This window comes from Podarcis tiliguerta, assembly GCF_965153285.1.
Source record: "Podarcis tiliguerta genome assembly, chromosome: 2".
NCBI classification, from domain to species: Eukaryota; Metazoa; Chordata; class Lepidosauria; order Squamata; family Lacertidae; genus Podarcis; species Podarcis tiliguerta.
The window spans coordinates 50158253-50181717 of record NC_139535.1 but is presented as its reverse complement, the minus strand read 5'-3'; the positions used below and the strand labels follow the sequence as shown (position 1 = coordinate 50181717).

General features: G+C 44.5%; 1 protein-coding gene across 2 annotated transcripts in view; it reads left to right on the top strand.

Annotated features, from left to right (window-relative positions):
* Positions 1-23465, top strand: part of TWF2 (twinfilin actin binding protein 2) — a 56396-nt gene that overhangs the window by 28052 nt on the left and 4879 nt on the right. Inside the window, exons 3-6 of one of the 2 annotated variants that reach the window (XM_083429523.1) lie at positions 5666-5844; positions 8966-9061; positions 11482-11586; positions 16327-16341. In XM_083429523.1, coding sequence (XP_083285649.1) covers positions 5666-5844; positions 8966-9061; positions 11482-11586; positions 16327-16341 — 395 coding nt within the window. The remainder of the gene's footprint in view (positions 1-5665; positions 5845-8965; positions 9062-11481; positions 11587-16326; positions 16342-23465) is intronic. The other variant, XM_083429524.1, reaches the window with a different exon arrangement.

Below are 23465 nucleotides of genomic sequence, written 5' to 3'. Positions count from 1 at the left end.
TATCCTCCTTGAGATGAGGGGACCAGAACTGTAGGTGTGCTTCTAGTCAACTCCTTTGAGTATCTGTGTCTTGTGGCTAACCCCAAACTACAAAGGCACACTGGCAAATCTAAAAATACCTGCTTCTTTGGGGTGGGGTTGAAAAATAGTGGCAATAAGTGTTTCTGATTGGTGTTGGGCCAGCTGAGAGGTACACAACTGTACATTTCTATATATCTCGAGCCAGCCACTTTCTCTCCTGTGGTTACTTGATTTTAAAATCTCACTTTCCTTCAGTCTTTTGAATCTTTCAGTCTTTTGAATCTAGATATCTCCAGCCAGCCACTTTCTCTCCTGTAGATGCTTGATTTCTGGGCAACTTCTTTGTTTGCCTCAGACAATAAGCAAATGTGTGGTAGTGTAAATTGAGAGATCATGAAAAGAAAAGTGATTTTACCATGGATAATAAGGGGTACCAAGATGGTGCCCTCAATATATTGTTGGACTGTAGTTCATCTTCTTCTACTGGTGGAATAAGCATTGATGGTATCATTCTGCACTCCTGAGTACAACAGTGGTCTCCACTATGGTAAAGTCTCGCTTTCCCAGACAATCTTCTCTTTGTTGACAAGAAGCCAGTGTATCAACCCTGACTCCCTCCAGTCATTAGCATCGGGAGAAGAGGGGGATTGTGCTCTAAATCAGCAAAGCAAAATGTTAATGTATCCTGCTTAAGACAATTCTTCTTTTAACAAAGAGCCAGGTAATAAAAAAGACAGCAGATCTGAATGTTAACAACCAGCCACAGCACCTTTACACCCTGTGATGTAAAGTACAAAAAAGGGTTGCCTAAGTGTTTCATAACTACACCTCTGTCTGCTTGCGGTTTCTGCAAGGTTACTTGCCAGTTTCCTGACTTAGATCTTGGAACTTGCTGGTGATGCAACTTGCATCTTTAGTCGATAAATACAATAATGCAAAAAAAGATGTTTCAGTGAAGAACAGATTCAAACCCAAGGCTTCCTTTTGCTGATCACCTCCCTCTTTTACCCCTCTTTTTCTTTTCTGTAACAACAGGGTTACTTATTAGAAAAGAAAGAAGGTTGTATATTAGAAGGGAGTGAAGCATGTAGCCGTGACACCAGGTGAGCTAGCCTTAGCTCAGGCTTGAAAATAGCCACTTGCCTCGTTGCCTGTGGTGAGTCAGGATTACCTCCAGGCAAGGAAATCTTTCTGTGCTTGCCCATATGTGCACAGAGTATGCAGCCCTGACTCCAGTCTTTGATTCCTTTTGGAGAGGGATATGCTTGACATGCAGAAGTTAATGGGAAAGACTGGCTGCCTGAGACTTTGAAGGGCTTCTCTTGTTGGAGTAGGCAAAGTGCTAGGCTCCATTAATGGGTGGTGTCTGACTTGGTATGAGGCAGCTTGCAGCGCGTATGGCAGGTTCATTCCCAATGTCATGTGACAGAGTCCATAGGTTTTCACTTTGAGCAGCAGTGATTCCTCTGGAAAGTGGTGAATGCCTGCTTTCGATGAAATAATACGTTGTCGAAAGGGTGGAACTTAGTGGAAGGGGAATTTGTGTGAAGGGGCGTGTGCAGCAGCATTCTGGCATGGTCCCTGTTGTAACATGACCGAACAGGTTAAAAAAAAAAGGCCACATGTGTTGGCTGCCTGACCTGCTGCTGTTCAAGCTGTTGCATTGTTTGTTTGTGACATATTGTTGTTTTCCTGTTGTTTGCAGAGAATTAAAGAGACAATTCAGGGTTTGTGTGAAGAATCCTGAAAGTGTTTTCCCTGATCTCTCATCTTCAGATTGACTGATAATTGACAGGCCAAGATCAGGCACATATTTGAAGGCCTGGTTTGTTGTTTCATTGCTTGTACACATGTGGTCTAAAGGCACTTGAGGTCACCATTTGCTGTGGTCAAGCAGGCCTGGGTCTGACCTGTGCCTGGATGGGAGGCTGCTTGGGAACCATATGCATGCTTGTCTTGGGCTCTGTGATGGAGAAAAGGCAGGGTAGAAATGTAAGGAAATAAACAAATGTTTGAAACAGGCATGGGCCACCTCCAGACAAACAGAAAAGCATTGTGGGCATGCACTGCGAAGCGACAATGGACTGTGGCTCCCTGGGAACCACATTGTGGTAGGCCACCAGTATTCCAAAGTGGTATATTTGTAGGTGATCCATAATGCATCATATTTCCCAGTGTGCAATTTGCTTCTCCATCATGATGTCATTTCTTGCTTGAGTGGGCAGTTTCTGATTTGTAATGTATCTGCAGTTCATCTATGTTTATTCCCATAATGTTAAATGGACATGTGCACCTTTGCGTGTGTGTGTGTGAGTGTGTGTGTGTGTTTAAAGAATAAAAGAGAAAGGCAGGAGGATAGGCAGAGCCATCGTGACTGGTAATAATTCTATCTATCCAAACTAATGGTGGAAAGTTTTTTAGGTCTTTAAGAAGGTTCAAATTTGTGTGCAAGAAAATCTAGAAACAGAGCATTAAACTAGGGATCCTGAGTTACCATATATGGCTGTTCATTGGAGGTTCTCCAGCCACCTCCTAACAAACAAACAAACAAACAAACAAAACTGGTTAGATTGGATGCACTCCAAATTAGAATTTTCATTTAGTTCATTAATAATTGCTCCTTTCATTTCCCCATCAACTGTATACATATTTCCATTTCAGAAACATGGTTCCACCATATCATGTGCTGGCCATTGATGGTTTGCATTGCTGCTTCATTGTGGGATCAAGGGTTGTGGCAAACTTGTCAAAACAGGAAACTGTAGAAGTGCATCACACAGTGTTTCGCAAAGATAATTGAACCACAAAGTTGTGTGTGTGTAGTTGGATGCATCATTCCTCAGGAGGTCAAATTAGAATTTTATCATTGATTGAACTGCAATATTTACTCACTTTTTCAGTCAGTTTTTAAACAGCAGACTGAAAGCTCTCAGATGGTTAAATCGACTTTCCCTAAAAGCAAAAACTTGCTAAGGTGGCATAAGTAGCAGTAAATGAAAGGACAGGAAATAGCTGCTAGCTGAGGGCATGTTTTGCATCCTAGAGGGAAGTGGACATTTCCGGGGCTGTCTCTGCAGCCTGAGTGACACCCACAGTGACACCCACATTCCTAATTTCTCTCTCCCCCTCCCCTTTTTTTTTGCTGACCTGAAACTAGAGGGGATAGCTTTATATGGACAAGAATGGTTGAGGAGATTTGGCAAGCAGGCAGCAGGCCTGGGTGGCTCTAGCCTAGGGGCATGGAACTTCAGGCCTGCAGATGTTTCAGGACTCCAACTCCCATTAGCCCCAGCCAGCATGATGGGAGCTGTTGACCAGCAACATCTGGGCCGCACGTTGGCCACCTCTGTGTTGAAACAGAAACATTTTGTTATGTTTTTATGAGGTTGAGTTCTGGCAAAGGTCCTTGTGACCTTCTTGGCCCCTTTTTTGTTTTTGTTTATCATGAGTGAATCGGAGAGCGAGTTAACATGGGCACTCGAGGGTTCCCGAAAAACATAGCCCTTGGGAAATGGGTCTGCAGTAGAAACAAAACAAATGATGCAACAGACAGCTATCACTTACCTAGCCAAGTGGTCACTGTCTCAGGGCCTGGAGTGCTTTAATATTTTCTGCCTAACTCAGTAGCTCTGATTATAGGCTGATAGGTACATTCAGAGTAATCACATCGTTTACCCCTCTGGGATCTTGCTTTGCCTTCTCCCTGATGTAGAAATATAGCCCAAGCAGAAAGGTTTTCTGTTTCCCCCCAACATAAAATCCCATGAAGCTGCCTTATATTGGAGCCGTGTACTAGACAGTCCATCCTGATTGGAAGGTCTCAGGCACACAGCTATTTCCCCTACCCAATTCTCTTAAGTAGCAGTGTTAGATTTGAACCTGAGACTTTCTGCATGTAGCAAAGCAAGTCATGACTCAGAGTATTAGTGTTCCCTTTGTCGGTGGCAAAGTCTCTAGGCCGGGCTTCTTTTCTATACACATACATAGGAGCTGGTTTCATTATGTAATCTATAGGACTGCCAGGTTATTATCATTGCCAGATGGCCCTTTGTATTTCAAAAGGGATTGTCCAGAACCTTACAGCTGTGTCAACATAAAATGGGTGTTCCAATATATGCTGAGAAGAAACACAGTCAGGGATGGGTCTCGCTTTTGAAAACTCTTGCCCTGCCAGAGTTGCAGTCTGACAGCAGCATGCTGGGGTGGGGGAAGAGGGAGGCACACGGTCCTTGCGCTTTCTGCATCTCTTCTGTGCCCCTTCCAATCTCTTCTGTAACCTTATGCAGTCCGTTCAAGAGGCACTTCCATGAACAGATTTCCCCCTTCAGTTCCGTGATGGAGAATAAGGGTGTTGTTCTCAACAGTGAAGGAGAGCGGCTCTAGGATCACAGGTCTGCCATTCCTGCTGTGTTCCTAGAGTTGTGCTCTTGGGAGTGAAGAAGACCAATACATAATGCAGACGTTCTGTCTTTGCACCCAACTCCTTTTATTTTTCCATAACCCATGAAACAGAACTATCGCCTCTTTTCAACCATAGGGAACGTGGCAGAACTTTTTGCCCACAAAGTGCTCAGATCTGTCTCTCTGACCAAAAAGAGTGAGCAGGGGTTCTCAGAAGGAAGGAAAGCCAAGATGCTCGTAATTGCAACCAAGGAGGACTGCCTGCCTAGGGCCTGAACTGCCCTGCCCTTGCCTCCTTCCACTTGGCTTGGGGCGGGGCTTGACAGGCTTCACAAGGACTGTGGCAGCTGCTGCTTAGCACCGAGGACTCCTCTTTTCAACTGTTCTTAATTTTTATCTGTGTTGTTTTAAATGAGACCATATTGGCTGTAAGCCTTGTAAGACCTGCACCCTGCCTTACTGTTCCTTTCCCATCTGGCCTGGGAGAGTGGAGTGCTGACTGACTCCAGCTACAAAAGCTGAGGCTGTTAAACAGATTCTTGGGCTGGAGTATTGTTTACAGGGAGTTAAGACAGCTGTTGCTGTTATTGATGTTGTTGTATCTTTAGTTTCAGATCTTATGATTTATGTGGAAATTGTTTCCATTAAGTTGTGTACTTTTTGATGCGTTTTATTTATTGTTTATGACTTCTGTTATGTTTGTAAATATGTAAATCTTGTCATGTTGTAAGCTGCCTTGAGCATGGTTTCAACAAATTAAGGTAGTGGTGATGATGATGATGATGAACCAAGCGTGTGTGGGCCTTACCAAAGTATCTGGGTTGGCGGGAGAAGGTGGCAAGTTCCTCACCCTTGATTTAGAAAAGGTCTGGGTGGCCCAACTGCAGCCCCCTAGACCTCCTAGCCTCTCTCCAGCTCTTGGGAATCTCTTCATCACACCCTCCTCAGGTGCTTTTGCCTGGCTAGAATGCATCCTTGATAATTTTCCTCTCTTTTTTTGGCAGGGTGGGCAGGTGTAGAAACTTTTGGCTTGCATGGCTGAGATGTATACAGCCGACTGTACAAAGACAAAGGCTCTGCCCACCACTGTCCTGTAACCTCCAGAAAGTTGCCTGCATGTGGTTGTGGGGCTGCAGAAGGTTCCCTTAGCCCTGGTTGTAAATGACCGATGCTGCGTTTAAGTGCCACATCTTTTTGCTCACACTTCTTTCGTTTTCTCTGCCCCGCCCCCTCCAACTTGCAGAGCAGTTGGTGCTTGGAGCCTACAAAGAACTGTCTCGACGTTGGGATAAGGACTACGACTCATTTGTGCTACCGCTGCTGGATGAGCTGCAGCCATGCTACATCCTCTACCGCCTGGACACCCAGAATGCACAGGGCTACGAGTGGCTCTTCATCTCCTGGTCTCCTGACAACTCTCCTGTAAGCCTCTGCTTTGTTTCTGCTTGACTTTAGCCTCCTAGGGCTCAGAGCTGAACCGGCATGGGTAGCTGGTTTATGCAGTGGGTTGTTGGTGAAAAAGTAGGTCCTGTTCCCTTCTGGGAAGAGGATCGTGCAGCCAATGCAAGACTGAACACGGTCCTTCTACCCACCAGCTGACATCACCAGTGATGGGCAGGTGGGCGCAGTTTGGGGAACATGGCCTAGAGGGCTACGATCAGCCCATAGGCCAGGGATTCCCTACCCCTGGTTTAATATCATGTGGAAATTGGAGGTGATTCTTTCTCACCATATTTAGGAATTCATTCAAAACAGACTTTACAGAACAGTCCAATGGACCATCACTTGATTAAAAAACAACAACCCTACAGAGATGATAACCTTAAGGACTTAATGTATCCTATTGTTTCATAATATAATATTTCTGTGGACAAGGGTAAATACGGAGGGTTGTACTTATCTACTGCCATTTACACATTCTTGCATTCCCAGGCATTTGTGTTGTGAACTACTCTGAAAGAATCTTGCAGAACTCTTGCTCCTATCATCTCTGCTCTTATTAGACTAGCATGCCATCTGGAGGCCAACACAGGCAATGTTTTAACATGGCTTGTCATTACTGTGAGAAGTGCTCCCATTCTTTTTCCCTAGCTCTTTCCCAGATCACCCCATGTTTCTTTAAAGGATCATCAGCTAAATCAGTGGAAACATTCTCCCCCGTTTATGTATTGAATGCATTTCTATGCCACCCTTCATCAAAAAGTCAATACAGGGCAGGTTACAATAAAAATTGGTAAAAACAGTTTGTACACTTAAGCCAACAATTTAAACACCAGAGCCAGCTGAAATAAGACAGCCTTTTAAAAACACCCGTTTGCAGATCTCCACCTAAAAGCTCCCTCCCCTACAAAAGCCTGGAGTGAATAGCTATGTTTTTAGACTGTGGCAGAAAGCAAGGTACGTATGGTGGCACCAGCCATATCTCAGGAGGGAAGGAGTTTCACAGCTGCTGAAGAAGTAGCACCACAAATAAAGTCCTGACCCTGGTCACCACACACACAAGGAAGAGTAATATAAATAAATAAAATGCAGACCACACATTACTCTAAAATGGTTTTTGCATTAGTTAAAACCTTTGATGGCTAGAATATGGAAGGGTTGTGTGGAGATTGACACTGCCAGAATTCTGACTATGGTAAGCTGAAGGGAACGTACGACACCCATGTTTAAATCGGCACCCGTGTTTAAATCACCACCTTGTTACATTTTCTATGAAAGTGAAGTTGATAAATATTTTAATAATACAAAATCATAAAACTCCTAAATCAGCCTTCCCCAGCCTGTGGCCTCCAGATGTTGTTGGACTCCAGTTCCCATCAGACCCAGGCAGCATAGCCAATAGTCAGGGATGATGGGAGTTGGAGTCCAGCAACATCTAAGGGGGCCTCGGGTTGGGCAAGGTTGCTGTGAATCCTTGGGGCTCCCATATGTATTTGCCTGTATTTTGAGATTTTCCGTGGAGGTTCTGATCTGGATCCTTTTCTTCTCTTCAGTGTAGTGTGTGGTTACTCTCTGGAACAAGGTCTTTTTAACAGTGGCACCAGAAATGTTGCCAGAATTGTGGAACTCCTTCCTGGGAAGTTTTACTGTGCTAACATTTAGACAGGCAGCAAAGGAGGTGCTTTTTTCAGAAGGTCTGCAGGACTGAGTTTGAGGGAATACAATATGTGTGTCCTGCTGACTTTCTTTTCACCATTTAACTAATGAGTTACTAATTTTCTTCTGTTCTGCTTGTGGCATTTTGCCTTATTCCTAGTTTAAAAAAATATTTGAATTTTAAATTTGAGCTGCTTTGAAGATTTTTATTTTTAATTCAAATGGCAGAGTGTAAATATTTTTATTTTGAAATACGTATATTTCTGTGTCTTACCTGTGCTAACAGCATTCATATTTAGCCACCGACAGTATGAGAGAGGGTCAAGTTATTTTTTTTCCTCGGCCAGGGGTGGAGGTTTACCCAAGTATCAGTAAACTTGAATATTTCACCCAGTTATTAAAACATAAAACCCTGCTAGCTGTGAAGGCAGTTAAGGTAAAAAGGTTACAGTAATAGGAACAATAGTTGCTAACCATCCCCCAAGTCCTGATGTTGAACTCTGTGATAAGATCATCCATAATACCTCCTGGGGAATAGCTGCCAGTTCAATTGACTCTGTGTAATTGCTTATATTGGCAGCTCTATAGATTTTATACTTGCAAGCCCTCACATGGTTGACTTTCTAGTCTATCTGAATGTATTTTGGAACAGTAGTTTAAAGATGGCTATCTAAAAATATTAGCAAGGGGACATACTCCTTAATAAAGAATGTGCTCAGAACACACAAATGTAAAACCCTGCAGTTACAGCATTCCATGACCATTGTAATTGGGAGACTACTGCATTGCGCTCTATGTGGGGCTACCTTTGAAGGTGACTTGGAAACTACAACTCATCCAGAATGCGGCAGCTAGACTGGTGACTGGGAGCAGCAGCCGGGACCATATAACACCAATCCTAAAGGATCTTCACTGTCTCCCAGTACATTTCCAAGTACAATTCAAAGTGTTGGTGCTGACCTTTAAAGCCCTAAACAGCCTTGGCTCTGGATACCTAAAAGAGCACCTCCACCCTCATCGTTCAGCCTGGACAGCAACATCCATTTCCGAGGGCCTTCTGGCGGTTCCCTCACTGTGAGAAGTGAAGTTACAGGGAACCAGGCAGAGGGCCTTTTCGGTAGTGGTGCCTGCCCTGTTGAACACCGTCCCATCAGATGTCAGACAGATAATTCACTATATGACTTTTAGAAGACATCTGAAGGCAGCCCTGTTTAGGGAAGTTTTTAATGGCCGGTGTTTTATTGTGTTTTTAATATTGTGTTGGGAGCCACCCAGAGTGGTTGGGGCAACCCAGTCTGATAGGCAGCTGCTGCTGCTGCTGCTGCTTCTTCTTCTTCTTCTTCTTCTTCTTCTTCTTCTTCTTCTTCTTCTTCTTCTTCTTCTTCTTCGTTTTCATACTTATGGAATGACTTGTCCTTGCCAATGATGTTTCTCTCTGTATGACCAGGTAAGACTGAAGATGCTCTATGCAGCAACCAGAGCAACAGTGAAGAAAGAGTTTGGAGGAGGGCATGTGAAGGACGAGCTCTTTGGAACAGTTAAGGTACGGCAATATGCAGCAGAGCCGTCAGGAAGAGCCTTAGCCATTGTTGTCTTGTACCGTGTTGCTCAGAACCTTACATCTAGAAAGCAGGCATTTTTCTGGGTCAATTTAACCCCCTCCCCCACACCCCCTTTGAGTAGTTTTCAGTTCTTTAAGGCAGAAGAAAATCAAGTGTGTTAACAGTAGTAATAAAAGCTTTCTGGGAAACTGGAAGATAAAGCTATCAGTGGCTACTAGCCATGATGGCTGTGTTTGACCTCCACTGTTAGAGGCAGTATGCCTCTGGCAGAGGTAGGGAGAGCGCTGTTGCTCTCATGTCCTGCTTTTGGGCTTTCCATGGGCATCAAGGTGGCTACTGTGTGAACAGTATGATGGACCTTTGGCCTGATACAACAGGTTTCTTAAGTTCTTAAGAGAGATCTTCAGTGTTTCCCATTTCCTCCCACCACAGATTTATTTAATTTGTGATTATTATTATTATTATTATTATTATTATTAATCCTTTTGGATCCACACTTGGTGAGGGTCGAAGTTTGGGCTGTGTGGTCTTCATTAAGGCCCTGTCTTGTCTACCCTTCCTCTCCATAATTAGAGCCGTACTCCTAGGTGGATGGATGGATAGATGGATGAAAGACAGAAAGGAAAGGAGGCACATAGACTTAACATCAAGTTTGAGCACTCCCTTTTGGGTGGGTGTACTGATATGAAACTTGGGTAGTCCATGATTCTACACACAATGCAATAGCAAACCCTGGTTTGCTAGCCATGGTTTTCCTGGCACTCTGGCTTTCTAGGAAAGCACCATAAGGTGGCAGCATTGCTCATGAAATGAGATCACACTATATAGTGTGGGATGAATCTTGCGTTTCTGTTTGTCTGCAACCTTCAGTAGTTCTGTATAACTGTGAAATCCTCAAGACATGCCTGTCATTTGACAGGAAATCTAATACTAAGCCCAGTGTACTTGACCAGCTAACATTGGACAAGTTCCTCTCAGTGGTGGCATATTTATTCTTTTAAGCTATGCCTTTTACATTGAAAACATTGTGATTCTATGCTGTTAACCATTTTGAGCATTGGCTGGTCCCCATGCCTCCAGCAACAGAGTCAAACTTGTATGGGCTTGTTGCCAACACCTGCAATCTTCTTTGGGTGGAGGAGTCTCTGCAGTTTGCCATAGGGAAGAATTGGAAAGCTTTTGCTTCCATTTTTCTCTAAGCACAGCCTAGCATTAGGTCTGAACCTGGACAAACAGTAGGTTGATTTTAACTGTGGTTTACTCCAAATAAAACCAGCTTGATGAACCATGGTTTATTAAGCTGGCTTAGAAAGCCATAGTTAAGTTGAACCACCATTTACAGTTCAGACTCTGCTTGCCCTGGTTAATGAAGAACAGATGTTTCTTCACTTTTTCTCATGGATGCTTTGGGGGGAGAACACATGTGCCCGTGACTTGCACAGGCTCAGTCTTGTTGCACCACAGCATGGTCTAGCATTACATACAAATGCATTCCTTGCCCTTGTTTCTGGATCATAGAGAAACTGACCAAAGAACTCCTTTCCAGTAGCAGCTGTCAGGGCAGGGCGACATTGTTTACCTGACTTCTCAGTGGCTCATGGCGCTGCCAGTTATTGAGAAGTGGAGAGCTCTGTGTAGGGGCAGTGGCCGGAGCATTGGGTCGATTCCACTGCTGCAGCCGCACTGTGCTGAGCTATCTGCTTCCTTGCCCCTCTTCTCTCAGTAACCAGACATCATGCACAGATTTGGGAAGCCAGGTAAGCAACACGATCCTGCCTTCACCACCTGCCAGCCACTACTGTTCCTTTAGAATCATAGAATCATAGAGTTGGAAGAGACCACCTTTGATCAGTTAGCAGGGGTCAGCAAATTTTTTCAGCAGGGGCCCGGTCCACTGTCCCTCAGACCTTGTGGGGGGGGGCAGACTATATGGGGGGGGTGAACGAATTCCTATGCCCCACAAATAACCCAGAGATGCATTTTAAATAAAAGCACACATTCTACTCATGTAAAAACAAGCTGATTTCCGGACCCTCTTCGGGCCGGATTGAGAAGGCGATTGGGCCGCATCTGGCCCCCAGGCCTTAGTTTGCCTACCCATAAGTTAAAGCGTTAAGTGCTCTTTTACCATGTTGGAAATAGGTGGTGCCCCCTTTTAGCAATGTGTGCTATGCTGCAGTTTTAAACGAGAGCTTGTTAAGAGCATTGATGCTAACAGTGAGTTGCTATTCCTGGCCCTGCACACCAAAGCCAGCTGATAACATTAACTGGAGTTGCCTTTGTGTGTAAGGTTCACAGCCATTGACCTATGTAGCCCATAAGAAAATGTGCCCCCGTTCATCTCTGTTGTACTTTGAACCATATCTGTGGCTGCTACATCACCACCTCTGTCTGACTACAGGAAGACATCTCGCTCAGCGGTTACCAGAAGCACGTGTCGTCCTACTCTGCTCCGGCTCCTCTGACTGCAGCTGAACAAGAGCTCCAGCAGATCCGCATCAACGAGGTGAGAGGCAGCACATCGTGGCACTGGTCCAAAAGATTGCTTGGTGATCCTGCCCAGCTAATCATGGTTTTCCTTTGGCACTATTATGCCTCCTAGAGCAAGCAGAGCGACTTCCAGTGTGCATTCTGTTAGATTGAGGGATAAAGCCTTGTTGCTGGTGGCAGAGAGGGGTGGCCATAACAGTGTCCCCTCCTCCGCCACCTCTCTTTGGGCTGTGCACACTGGCTAAGGAAACTGAAAATTTGCAATATTGGGTGGAAAGCTTCTCAAGGCACAAACTACTATGGGTATAGTTTTTCCTCCCTGCCTCCAAATTTCCATTCCTGTGCCATTTCCCCCTTGCAGAGTCTGTTTCTGCAGTTTCTCCTTATCTGCTTCATGCCTCGCTGTTGTGTTTTCTCAGTTGCCCACCTTTGTCGGTCCCAGAACATAGCCATATGGGGAGATGAATCCGTGCCCCCACCCAGTGCAGTTCCCGTCACAGGCGCTGTCCAGTAGGAGCTTTGCAACCACTGTGCAGCCAAATTCATATCAGCAATCATTCAATTCAGCAATCATGTAAGCACTAATTTAGGGCACAGCATTTAATCTGCCTGAACCAAACATGGGACAAGTGTGCTCCTGTAGCTTTCCAATGGCTTTCTGGGTTTATTCGGGCAAGATCATTTTTGGTAGTCAATCAATTAATTCTGACTACTCTGCTGAGCAGTCTCCCCATACAGTTGTCCCTTGTCACAGCCATAATGCTGGCATTCTGCTCCTGTGGGGTAAGCAGTAAAGAAGGAGAAATTAATCCTGAGAGGGGCAGGGAATTTCTGGCCCTCCAGCTGTTGCAGAATTCCCATGATCTCTGACCATTGGCCATGCTGGCTGGGGCTGATGGGAATTGGAGTCCAACAGCGTCTGAAGGGAACAAGTTTCCCCATCTCTGCTTTAAGGCAATCTGAGACCTTCATGGAACTGCGGTTGATATAAGTTATCAATTGGTTCAGAGCTGAGGTCCTATTCTGTGCCTGAGAGTGGAGAGTAGAATCAGATAGCCTTCCAAGTTTAAGCAAAATATGCTTTCCAAGTTAAGATGATGCCACAGCACTTTACAGGGATTTAGAAAGTTATATGGGCCATTACCTTATACAAATGCAGTAACTGTTCAATAATAGAATTCTCACTTTGTATTATTTCATTATCGCCTTCACCATTTGAGTCTTCCATGCATTGTTTTCTATTGCCACTTGCTCCTTTAGTATAATATGTATATACAGTATATAGACAGTTTTTCTTAACTGACAGGATTTGACCCTTGACAGCTCCGATCTCCCAGCTGCAGATGATGGTTGACTCAAATGGTGATTTAGCAACTATTGGTGCGGCAGCCAGTGTTGTCATTTGCACCGACTTAAGCCTTTGGGATGTTATCGTTCTCTCCCAGAAGGGCTAATGCAGAAGCCTGAAAACAGGCAGAAATAAATTGCTTTCAGCTGTTTCTAAAATGAGCTTATAAGTGCAGGAAGATAAACACTTAAATGTGCGGCAAGCACTTTCCGGGAGACTTAACATTGTGTTTTTATAAAGGTGAGAGTGGGTGGAAAAGGAAAAGCAGGGAAGAGCCAGGAATGCCCTGTCCCCACTGCAGATGAGGGACACGGACTGAGGTGGGGCCAGGGGCTCCCCCCAGGTATAAGCTGGAGGAATGGACAAGAGGTGTCTAAAACAACAACGGCTGCACCACATCAGTGATATTGAGGGACGTGGACTGGGGAAGAGAGTTGGTTTGGAGAAGTAATTTTTTTTTTGTAAAAAAAAAAAGAAGGTTTCTGTCTGTTAAAAAGCAGAGAATTAGAGTGGGTGGAATACAGGGGGGAAGGCAAGGAGGATGGCAAAGGAACACTTGCTTTGGAGTCGAGGGAGGGAGGATGTGGAAGAACTACCCCAAAAACGGATTCTCTCTAAATTTAGTTTCGTTAAGTCAGGTCTCCCAAATTCCTCTGCATTTGTTTCCGTCTTGAAGCTTCCGTCATGGTCTAAATTTAAATCATTTTTAAAAGTATACCTCTTTCGCTCGGTGTTAGGAGTGCAAGAGAAGCACCAAATTGTATTGTGCTTTTCTGGAAACGCTGAAAAGGATTTGCTGTTCTGGGAGATGTTACTTGGATTGACGTTCAGCTGGTGTGGACTGGAAAAAACCAATGCAGGATAATTTCTCCCTTCCCAAATTTAGAGCTCCAAATAGTGACTTATTTCTTGTCTGTGTTACTTGTTTGCCACACACCCTGCAGTATCTGTACTTAGAGGTACGGGGTGCTGATAGTTGGGTAGCAATCTTGCCTCTAAGTTAGAGGTGGGGGGGGGGTGCATTTTAGGCACCAAACATGTCCCTCCCACCCACTCATTTTTCTCTAATAATCAGAGTTTACCTAGAGCTTTGTGTGTACCTGATTTCAACGTTCCGTATGTTGGGAAAGTTCCATAAATATTGAAACCAAGTGTCATGTTATATCGACTACTGGAGCTTGCACCAAATGTTGCAGTGTGGAGTGAGCCTTTCTAGTCGCACGCTCTCTCAGGGCACTCCACTCCACCCTCACTGCCCCCAGTTTTCTGTCTACCCACCCCCTCCACATAGTCAGAGTCAGCATTCCAGCTGACTAAGCATGCATAATCATGTTTGGGGATTTCCCTAGCAAGGGTTCTCCCCCCCCCCACCAAATATTTTGTCATTCTGCAAACCTTTCCCCAAGCCCACTGATGTCTCCCTCTTGAGCAAGTGTTCCGGCGCTTGGAGAAATTGAGATCGCTCACGGTATATGCAGATAGCATCCGCAGCAAAGTGTTGCAGTGTGGAACGATGCTGGCCATGCCATTCCCCTCCCTCTTCTCCCCTAGTTCCTTTCCCTCCTCTCCCCCATTCCATGGCCACTGAGCGTGTTTAGTTTTCATTGGGCTGTTTTTTGAGATTCACTTCCCCACTTAAGTTTTTCCCTTTTTTTTTGTACATTTGCAGACTTTTGGGGTTCACCCAGACCTGATGTTAGGTCCTTTTTTGTGCATAGATGGGGTTGTTTTGGCTGCATAAGGACTGACATTCAGAGAATGGATAAATCTGATCAACTTAGAGTTTGCCACTTAAAAAAATGCAGCTCACCCCAGCAGTTCGTGCCTTCCTCGATCCTTGTCTTTGTAATCAGCTTGCCCTGCCCTTTACACTTCCACATATTGCAGAAGGCAATATCTTCAAGTATGTGCAGAAGACCATTCTTTCACCACCATTCAATCACAACCAGCCCCCTAACATATCAGACCCATGTACAAAAGATATAGCCCTACAGTCTTTCTGTCCGCCCACCTCTCATTTCCTTGTTCAGCAAGTCAGTCGAAATAATCCCAGCCCAGTTATCACCTCTCGTTCTGCACCCTTCTCTGAATATGCATGTCGATATTTCTGCTGACAGACGCCCAGCTCTGTCTCTGCCCATCGCCATCCCTGCACGGCTGAGTGGTTAGGACAGAGAGTCCTTCTCTGCTCAGAGCTTCTTTTTCCTGGGTCAATGTGCAGGGCCTCTGTTGTCATTGTGGCAGGAGAGATGTCAGAATTGGTTATCACCGGTGAAAGCCTAAACAGTGGCATCTCTCCCTGCCTTCCTCGCTTCTCCTGACAACACAGAGAGAGTACTTTGTAGACAGAATTTGTCTGCAATTGCAACTGTTCGTGCTCCTGGTTGGATGCCATAATGCGCAAACAGAAGTATATGAATTGTCCCTGGGCAATTCTCTTCTTCCCCTTGTCCTGGGACACCCCAGAGTCTCCTGCCAGCGTCAGAGGGATCAACGCCATCCCCAGCAATTTCCACCTCCCAAACTGTTGCCCAGCTTGAGGGGCTCGCAGGGGGAAGGAGCCTTCTATCAGTGGAGGGGACACCAACTGGATGCAACCCACAAGGAGCTGCTTGGTACAGAGTTGAGGCATTGCTCCGTTTCGCCTAGCAAGTCCTTGCGGCTTCTCTCCCAGCTCTTGAGCCAAGCTCTTTGCTGACCATCCATTCGAGAGAGGAATTGAGCTTGGGAGCTTATGGGTTGTGCTGCACCACATGCTCTCCATTTGGAAAGACATTCATGCTGGTGGCCCAACTGTAAGGACAAGATGTTGTGCAAAGGATCCACATTTCTGGGCTGTGGGGATCAGAAGCTCTGATTCCATCCTCCCAGTTTTCCATTTTGGAACTGATGCTACAAAGCCAAGGGGCAGTTAGCTTAAATCCCTCCTATCATGCTCCATTCTGACCCTTTTTCCCTAGCACTGCCAAGGAATCATTACACCCTTGTCAAGGTGCAGCGATTGTCCCCTCCATCATGCATGTGGGTATCATTACCTCCTGATGCATGTTAGTGAATGGAGATGCCTCTCATTAAGGACAATTCTTGCCTTGCTACTTAATGAGACAACAGCTATGTAACCTTGCTCTGGAATGGATTTTCAGTCCAGGAACCAAGTCTCCTGTTATTCCTTAGCTTATTATTACAGAAGACAGCACTTTTGAGCACATACAGAACATCTCTCTCTTGCCACTGTGCCATCACAACTGGCCTAAGCGGTGCCTGGGTAGAAAGCCCAGGTCCAGGCAGGCTTGTGCCTTCTGTCGTCTCGTTTTACAGAAGTAGCAACGTTCTTGTTCAGAATTGCCTTGCTACGAGCCTTATTTTAGTTTTGTTTGATTTAAGCTGCTTTTTGCCTGTGTCTTGCAGGGTAAAACAGCCCAGGTAAGTGCTTTTTGTTGCTTGCATTCTATCATTTCTCTGTCTTTCCAATTTCCTTGAGTGAAGGGCAGAGCTCTGACGACAAAAGCCTGAAATACGTATTAGTACTGGTATCTTTTCCATAGGCTCAAGTACTAGTGACGCACACACAGAGAGAGGCTTAACTGGGCAATCTTTGTATCTCAAGGTGCTAGCATCATGTTAGGCATTTAACATGTAAGGGCCCATCCCTGTCCCCGGCTTCACTAAGCCCTTTGAAACTCAAGACTGCCCCTTTCTCCCTCTGCCTTAGTTTTCAAGTGCCCTTGGCATGTCTAAGTAGACTGAGGGGCAGAATTTATTGGACTCGACAATTAGGTAAAGAACACTAGCAGATCCCCATTGATAAGCCTCTGCTAGCCTTGACCTGTTTGTTTACTGGAGGCAAATGGCTGGTGATAACAGTTCTGGACCAGTAGGGAAAATGGCACACATTATTGACTGCAGGTTTCATAATCAAGCAGTGGATTTTAGCTGGTGCTAGAAGGGGGGCTCTGCTTCTTTAAAGGGTGGTGGTGGAAATTAGTGTGCTGTGAGTTGTATTTCTTCCATGCTTGCCTTTCTGTGCCTAACGCATGAGTGCCTGTTGTGCAGTGCTTCTGTGCTCTTTCACCCCAAGAGAGAGGTTGCTGAGTGTTTGGAGTGTTGCTTTTCTGTGACTTGCCTCACTTCCCAGGACGGCATTCAGGTGGCCCATTAGGCACATCTCGGCGTTTCTTTCCCAACCTTCTAGTGTTCAGGTTGAATGCTCTCAAAGCTAGTTTTGTTCTTTTCAAAAGCTCTCTGTCGTACTACTCTGTCATGTTCTTGCATCAGAGTCACATCAGTGTTGGAAAAGCAAGCTGTGTAAGTAGCTTAAAGGAAATGGGACAATTTAACAGCACCGCCCTGTGCATGTTTACTCAGAAGTAAGTCCCTTTGAGTTCACTAAAAACTTGCTCCCAGGTTTTGTTCTTAATATCCCTTCATCCCTGTGCAGCAAAAAAAGGCGTCAGTCTTCTTGCGTAAGATTGTTTTGGCTGTACACGGCTGTTTGCCCATGTGAAATGCTTGAAGGCCAAATCCTTTTGCACTCCTGTTCTTCAAATCCAAAGGACGTTAAGAGGGTTTCCCCTCTCCCCCCCCATCACTTTTAAATATAATACAAATTTCACAGGTTTTGAAAGCAGTAGTAAATCGCAAATTAGAAGTGCCCATGGATCATAGGAGCCAACTCCTAGAGACCAAGGTGCCTTTGCACACCCCTCCAATAAAATAATTGAGGGGGCCACCCCCCAAAAGTTGATGGGCACTGCCATTCAGATGGTGGGCATGTATCGTGTTTTGTGATCAGTTATGTGGTGTGAGGCTTAGCTCCCCCCCCCCGCCAAATATTTCATTCAAGTTGGCACCCCTGCCTTGGATAGGATGGATTTGGTTAAAATCAGTACTATTTTTATCAAAAAAGAGGTGCTGGAACTCACCATGAACGCCTCCTTCTTTCTCTTAGAATGGCAATGGCACCCACCTGGAACTGTGTTCTGCCACGTTCACTCTGAAAAAAAAGCTGTGGTTAAAATGCATCATAGAGAAAGCTGTGAGGTTTTCATGGGATCGTTCTCTACAATGAATATGACAACTCTATGCAGTATCTAAAAACCATTTTGAATGACTGCTGTGTGTTCACATGCGCTAGAATGTGCATGCCAGGTTGGAAAGTTTTTGAATGCGGCCACCATTGAAGTGTTCTACTCTGTATAATAAATCATTTGGCAATTATGACAATTATATCACTTCAAAACATTTGTTAATTTGGAGAGGCATAGAAATAAAAATGGGGACTTCAATGTGTGTGTCAAGGCAAGCGTGCAAGGTATTTGGAGTGTGGCATGCAGTACTGGACGGTGTCTCTGAAATGGCAGTAATTTGTGTTAGTTCAGAAATACCCAAGAATGAATGTGAAGACTTCGGTCGCATACCTTGTTCTATAGAGTTAGAAAAAATGGGCTGTCAAATAATCCAAATGTTACACCAGTGCAGATTTCCTTCTGAAATCTCAGGTGTAAAGGTGCTACTGACTCTTTTGGGGAGGCAATATTTTGTGCTTTTAGTGCATACCATTAAGATTACTCTGATTGTGGATGTTTACCAAAGAGAAGTAGAGAAATGATTGATACCATATTTGGCTGAGTTCCAAGGGCAGGCTTAAGACTTGGGAATTTCCGGACTTTCAGCATTAAACCCTTCCATCTTATTCTGGTTTCTTGTAACAGAACATAAAAATGCACTTGAAAGTTCTTTAGCCCATCTGAAACCTGCATAGTTCTTTAGCTCAAATTAACATAGGAGTGATTTCTTAAGACAGAATTGTAGTTTCTCTTAGAACGTTTTATTGCAATGTTTATCTTCAGAGACAGAGAGAGAACAGTTTAGCATTTCCTTTTCAGGGTCCAAGGCTGCAACCCTCTAGACACAGTTACCTGGTTGTATGTCCCACCAAAGTCAATAGGGCTTTCTTCTGAGTAGACATTCATAGGATCACACTGTGAACAACTAGGGGCCCAAACCAGCCACCCATTCACCTGCCTGCCATACTAGATGTGAAATGTGTCTGGAGAAAGTAGCATTTATGGTAACAAAAGTTGCTGGCAGATTTCTTTTTAGGAGATGGAGGTTGATGCGCTGACCCATAGTCCATGTCTCCGTTCAGGAAAACTGGCTGATGCTCAGGGTCATGTTACCTCGAAAAACATTGTTCTGTCAATAAATCCTGTCACTTGAACCAAGTGGGCCTCTTCGTTCCACTGCAGAGTCTGTGACTGACAGGTGGTTCTGAACCCTAAAGCACGATGGCTTCGCTTATTCAATTTAAGTCAGTACTTTATTGTACTGTGCTAGTCCACAAGTCAGTATATCAAACATGGTCTTCTTTGGAAATTATCCAAAAAGTAGATCCCAGTGTTTTCCATTGCAGGTTAACCACATCTTATCTGTTATGGAAGATTCTAAACCAACTGCAACCTGTGGTTTATGATCCTGACTTGTTCTGTAACTGGTAAACATAGTTTCTTGGATCAGAGGAAACATGAAACTGTGGTTAAGTAGAGACTTCCTGGTTAATTGTAGTCCATTCACAGGGACGAGCAAAGTGCTGTGAGCATGGCCAAAAGGCTCATTATTTTTTAATTTGTTCTTTGTGTCTTTCTTCAAGGATACCTTTTCCCCAAAAGAAACAATATAACAAAACAAAGTATAGGTTACTGAAGGCCTGAAAATACCATACACATATTATAAGCAAAACCAAACATTATCATTAATTTAAGAGAGTTATTCATGGAATTAGCAATTATAATATGTTCATATAGCAATCAAGTCCTTTCAATAATATTGTTATTAAGCCTAATAAGATAATCTGAATGTGGCCATTCTGTATTTTGCTTTCTTCTTCATCTTCTCTGCATATTTCTGTATGAAGGAATTGTGTGGCATTCCTTCTAGTTTTTGTGAAAGTAACCCTGTGTGAACGAACTCCCATTAGAAGGCCTGTGGTAAATGCATGAAACTATTTTACTGTCTTGTGCACAATGTCAGAGTTTGCTAAAACGTTTAGATACCGCAAAGACTTTCTTTAGCGTGGCTCAAACCCTGACCCATTTCTGTATTGGTGAACCTCCTTTCTGGAGGGCTTTAGTACAGAGCTAACCTTGTTGCCATTTTGTTTTGCATGTGCTCCAAGGATCTTCATTCCCTGGCCTCCAGCAGTGAGATGGTAGGCCCTTGTCCTCCTCAAAGTCTATTTCACTTTTTTTGGTGACAATTCCCCAATACACTGTATATAGCATTATCCATTGTCCTCTACAATGAATCGTTTTCTCAAATGGTTCTGCATTTATTTGCTGTTCCTGTTTCTTCTCTTCACTTGCCCTCAGTACGTACTCAGATTCCCAAGAGTCTTACACTGAGAAGATGGTAGGCTTGGTGATGTGTGTTCCTCCTCCCTCACAGTTATGTTTTCCTTATGGAGCTCCTTCTCTTGCATGTGCCAGCTCTCACCTCAAGCTCAAAGCCTCTTTTTAAGAAGAAGAGCTACTGTCATTCTATAGAAACCACTTCACCCAGCAGCTTGTAATGCAACCATTTTCAGAAATAGTAAACACTTATTGCCTCCTTCCTGCCTCAGCAGTGTGTTGAGTTAATCCATTGTAGTCCCTTATGGTGTGGTGAGAAGTTCCAGTCTCAAGTCAGCCAACGTCTCTTCAGGCTTGCCACCCCCACCCCCCTCTCTGTGCCTCTGTTTCTCTCTCCAAATGCCTTATTGGGGTATCCTAAACATTACTGATGCAATCTTTGTGGAGCACAGAGCAATGTAAATACTGAAATATAAATATGACTCCTTAAAATTAGCCTCATTAAAATATTTTGTAAACCTTGAGTTTTCCCCAAGCCTGTTGACACTCCCCCCCATGTGCATGGATGTTGCCATGTTGGGTATATATAAGATCGACAGTCGTGGAATTAATTTATCATTTAACTATAGAGTAATTTGGGGGGTGGGGAGGTCAGGAATCAGTGGGACTCTAGGGCTTCCTTATTTCTCAGCCTGCTGGCTCTCTTTTGTGCCATTGCAAGAAGGTGAGGGCTAAAGAGTCTTTTTAGCCTCTGTTTTTATTACCTTACATTTAAAGTAAGTAGAAACTCACTTCTGAGCTACCGAGTATCATAGTAAGTTACCTAGTTTGTTTATTCATTTGATTGTATTTATAGTCCATTTTACTTCAAGCACCTCAAAAGTAGTATACATAGTCTTCACCCCAACGCGAACTATATCAAAACTTGTAGAGTAGGGGAGGCGGAGAGATTGTGACTGGCCCCAAATCATGCAGTAACTTTGTGCATGGATGGGAATTTGAACCCTGGGCTCCCAGTCCTATTTCAACACTCTATCCACCATACCACACTGGCTCTCATTTGCTTGGGAATTTTGTTTATACAGTGAAGTGGAGGATATGTGGCTGAACGCCTGTACATTTTCTTGGCTGGTCTTTCCCTGTGAAAGCGGGACAGATTATGTTGCTAGTGCTGCCTTCTTATAATATCAACTGAGAAATTTTCTAGAAAAGGGAATGCCGACCTGAATAGCAAATGGCATTCTTATGAAAGTGCATAATGTGTCGTTTAGTGTGAGTGTGTATTGTGGGAAGATGTTAATGCTGCCCTCCTGTTGCACTTCTGTACCATGCAGATGTAGGCAAAGCCTTGCAGACACAACCTCAGCCTCTTTGGCTTCCCAGGGCCATTGTCCAACCGAAAGCATTTGGCAACATTTTTGGATGGCGTTCCCTGCCCCCCCCCCCCATGTTTGACTCTTATTATACTGGTCAAGAGAAAAAGTAATTGTGTGCTTTCCATTGAAAAATGGCCACATCCTCTTTGCACACAATACGAAACAAAAACCTACAGGCAACACTCGAAACCACTTCCCCAGCCATTGTGCAATCAGTCACGTACGCTTGCTTGGCCCCACTGAGTGCATGCTCAAGACTGTGGGACTGAAGCCATCATCTTTAAGTTCAGCGGGGGTTTGAAAAGCTGGCTGGTTCCTTCCACCCCCAAAGTCAAGGCAGAACACATTGCAGAAATTTCACCTCCAAAAAATGGGCATCTGTGCCTAGTGAAGCAGCTCTTCTGTATCTGAGGTGGTATACCTGTTGGCAACATTTCAGACCAGGAGTGGGGAATCTCTTTCAGCCTGAAGACTATGTTACCTTACAGGCAACCTTGGAAGGGTGGGCACATGCCAGTGGTGGGTGAGGCCAGAGGCAAAGGTAGACTGAGCCATGGGTGTAACAGCAGGCTGGATTCCAGCCTCACAAAAGCCAGAGGTTTTGACACTATCCCACACTGCTCTCTATCTGTTTAGGGAAGCTTTTAATGTTTAATAGATTATTGTATTTTAATATTCTGTTGGAAGCTGCCCAGGTGGCTGGGGAAACCCAGCCAGATGGGCGGGGTATAAATAAATTATTATTATTATTATCATCCTGCAAACAAGGACACATTCCAGGCAGGCAAAGGCACTCTTGTGGTGAGGCAGAGCAGTGAGGTGGGTGGGAGGGCACAGCTGGGGGAAAGTTTCAAGGGCCTAGAGGGCCGCATTTTTAACCCATGGGGCAGATGTTTTCCACCCCCTTTTTAAGGATTCTCCTGGAGTGCTTAGCGGCCCTTCTTGGCTATTAGCTCAGCCCACAATATGTGAAGACTTTCAGGTAACTCTTTTCTCTTGTCTCTGTCACAATGTGACTCCGTTTCCCTACGTTCTGCATGACAGATGGTAGTGGGCTGTTGCTGCTGCCCATCAGTGGTTGAATACCCTCACCTTGAGGAGGTAGGCGGCGTTGCCTGCATTTTGCTTTCTGCTCTCGCTGGGGGTGTGGTGGGGGATTCTTTCTCTTGATTGCCAGTTTGGTTGCATCCTTCTCTGTGTTCTCTCAAAGAAACAAACATTCCCAACAAACCAGAGTTCCGTTCCTGTGATGCTCACCTAGTGAGCGTGGGTCCCATTTTTCTAAATGGCCTTGAGAGAAATAAGTTCCCTAATGGGAGATGTGGATTTCTAACAGAAAGAAACTGATTCCCCGCCTTCCTTTTTAGAGTGGTTTTGGTATATACTGGTGAGCGAGTTTTGCTAATAGGGCATCAGAGATCTTCACTAATTCAGGGCCTATTCTGTGGAGGATTCCTTGCAACGCATGTAATTGCTTAAATGCTATCGTGATAAATGTGGCACAGAGTGAGTGCTCCTGGATTTAAAAAAACACCACAGGAATTCAAGATAAATATGTTAAAGGAGGTGTTTATTTTTGAATTTGAAGGACATCAGGACAATCCTTACAATTCAGCCAAAGAATGTGGAAGCCTCTCCCAGTTTCTGTCTCGTGATGATAAATTTAGTAGGCTGCTTTGGGGATGCATAGATAATGCCTCTGTATAGTAAGGATTTGTGCAGGTGAGATTGGGAGAGTGTTCCCTACACCGTGGGCAAGAGTTTAACTTACTTATTTACTGCGTAGCATTGAATGAGACCATCCCTGTAGTCTCAAGTCCAAGCA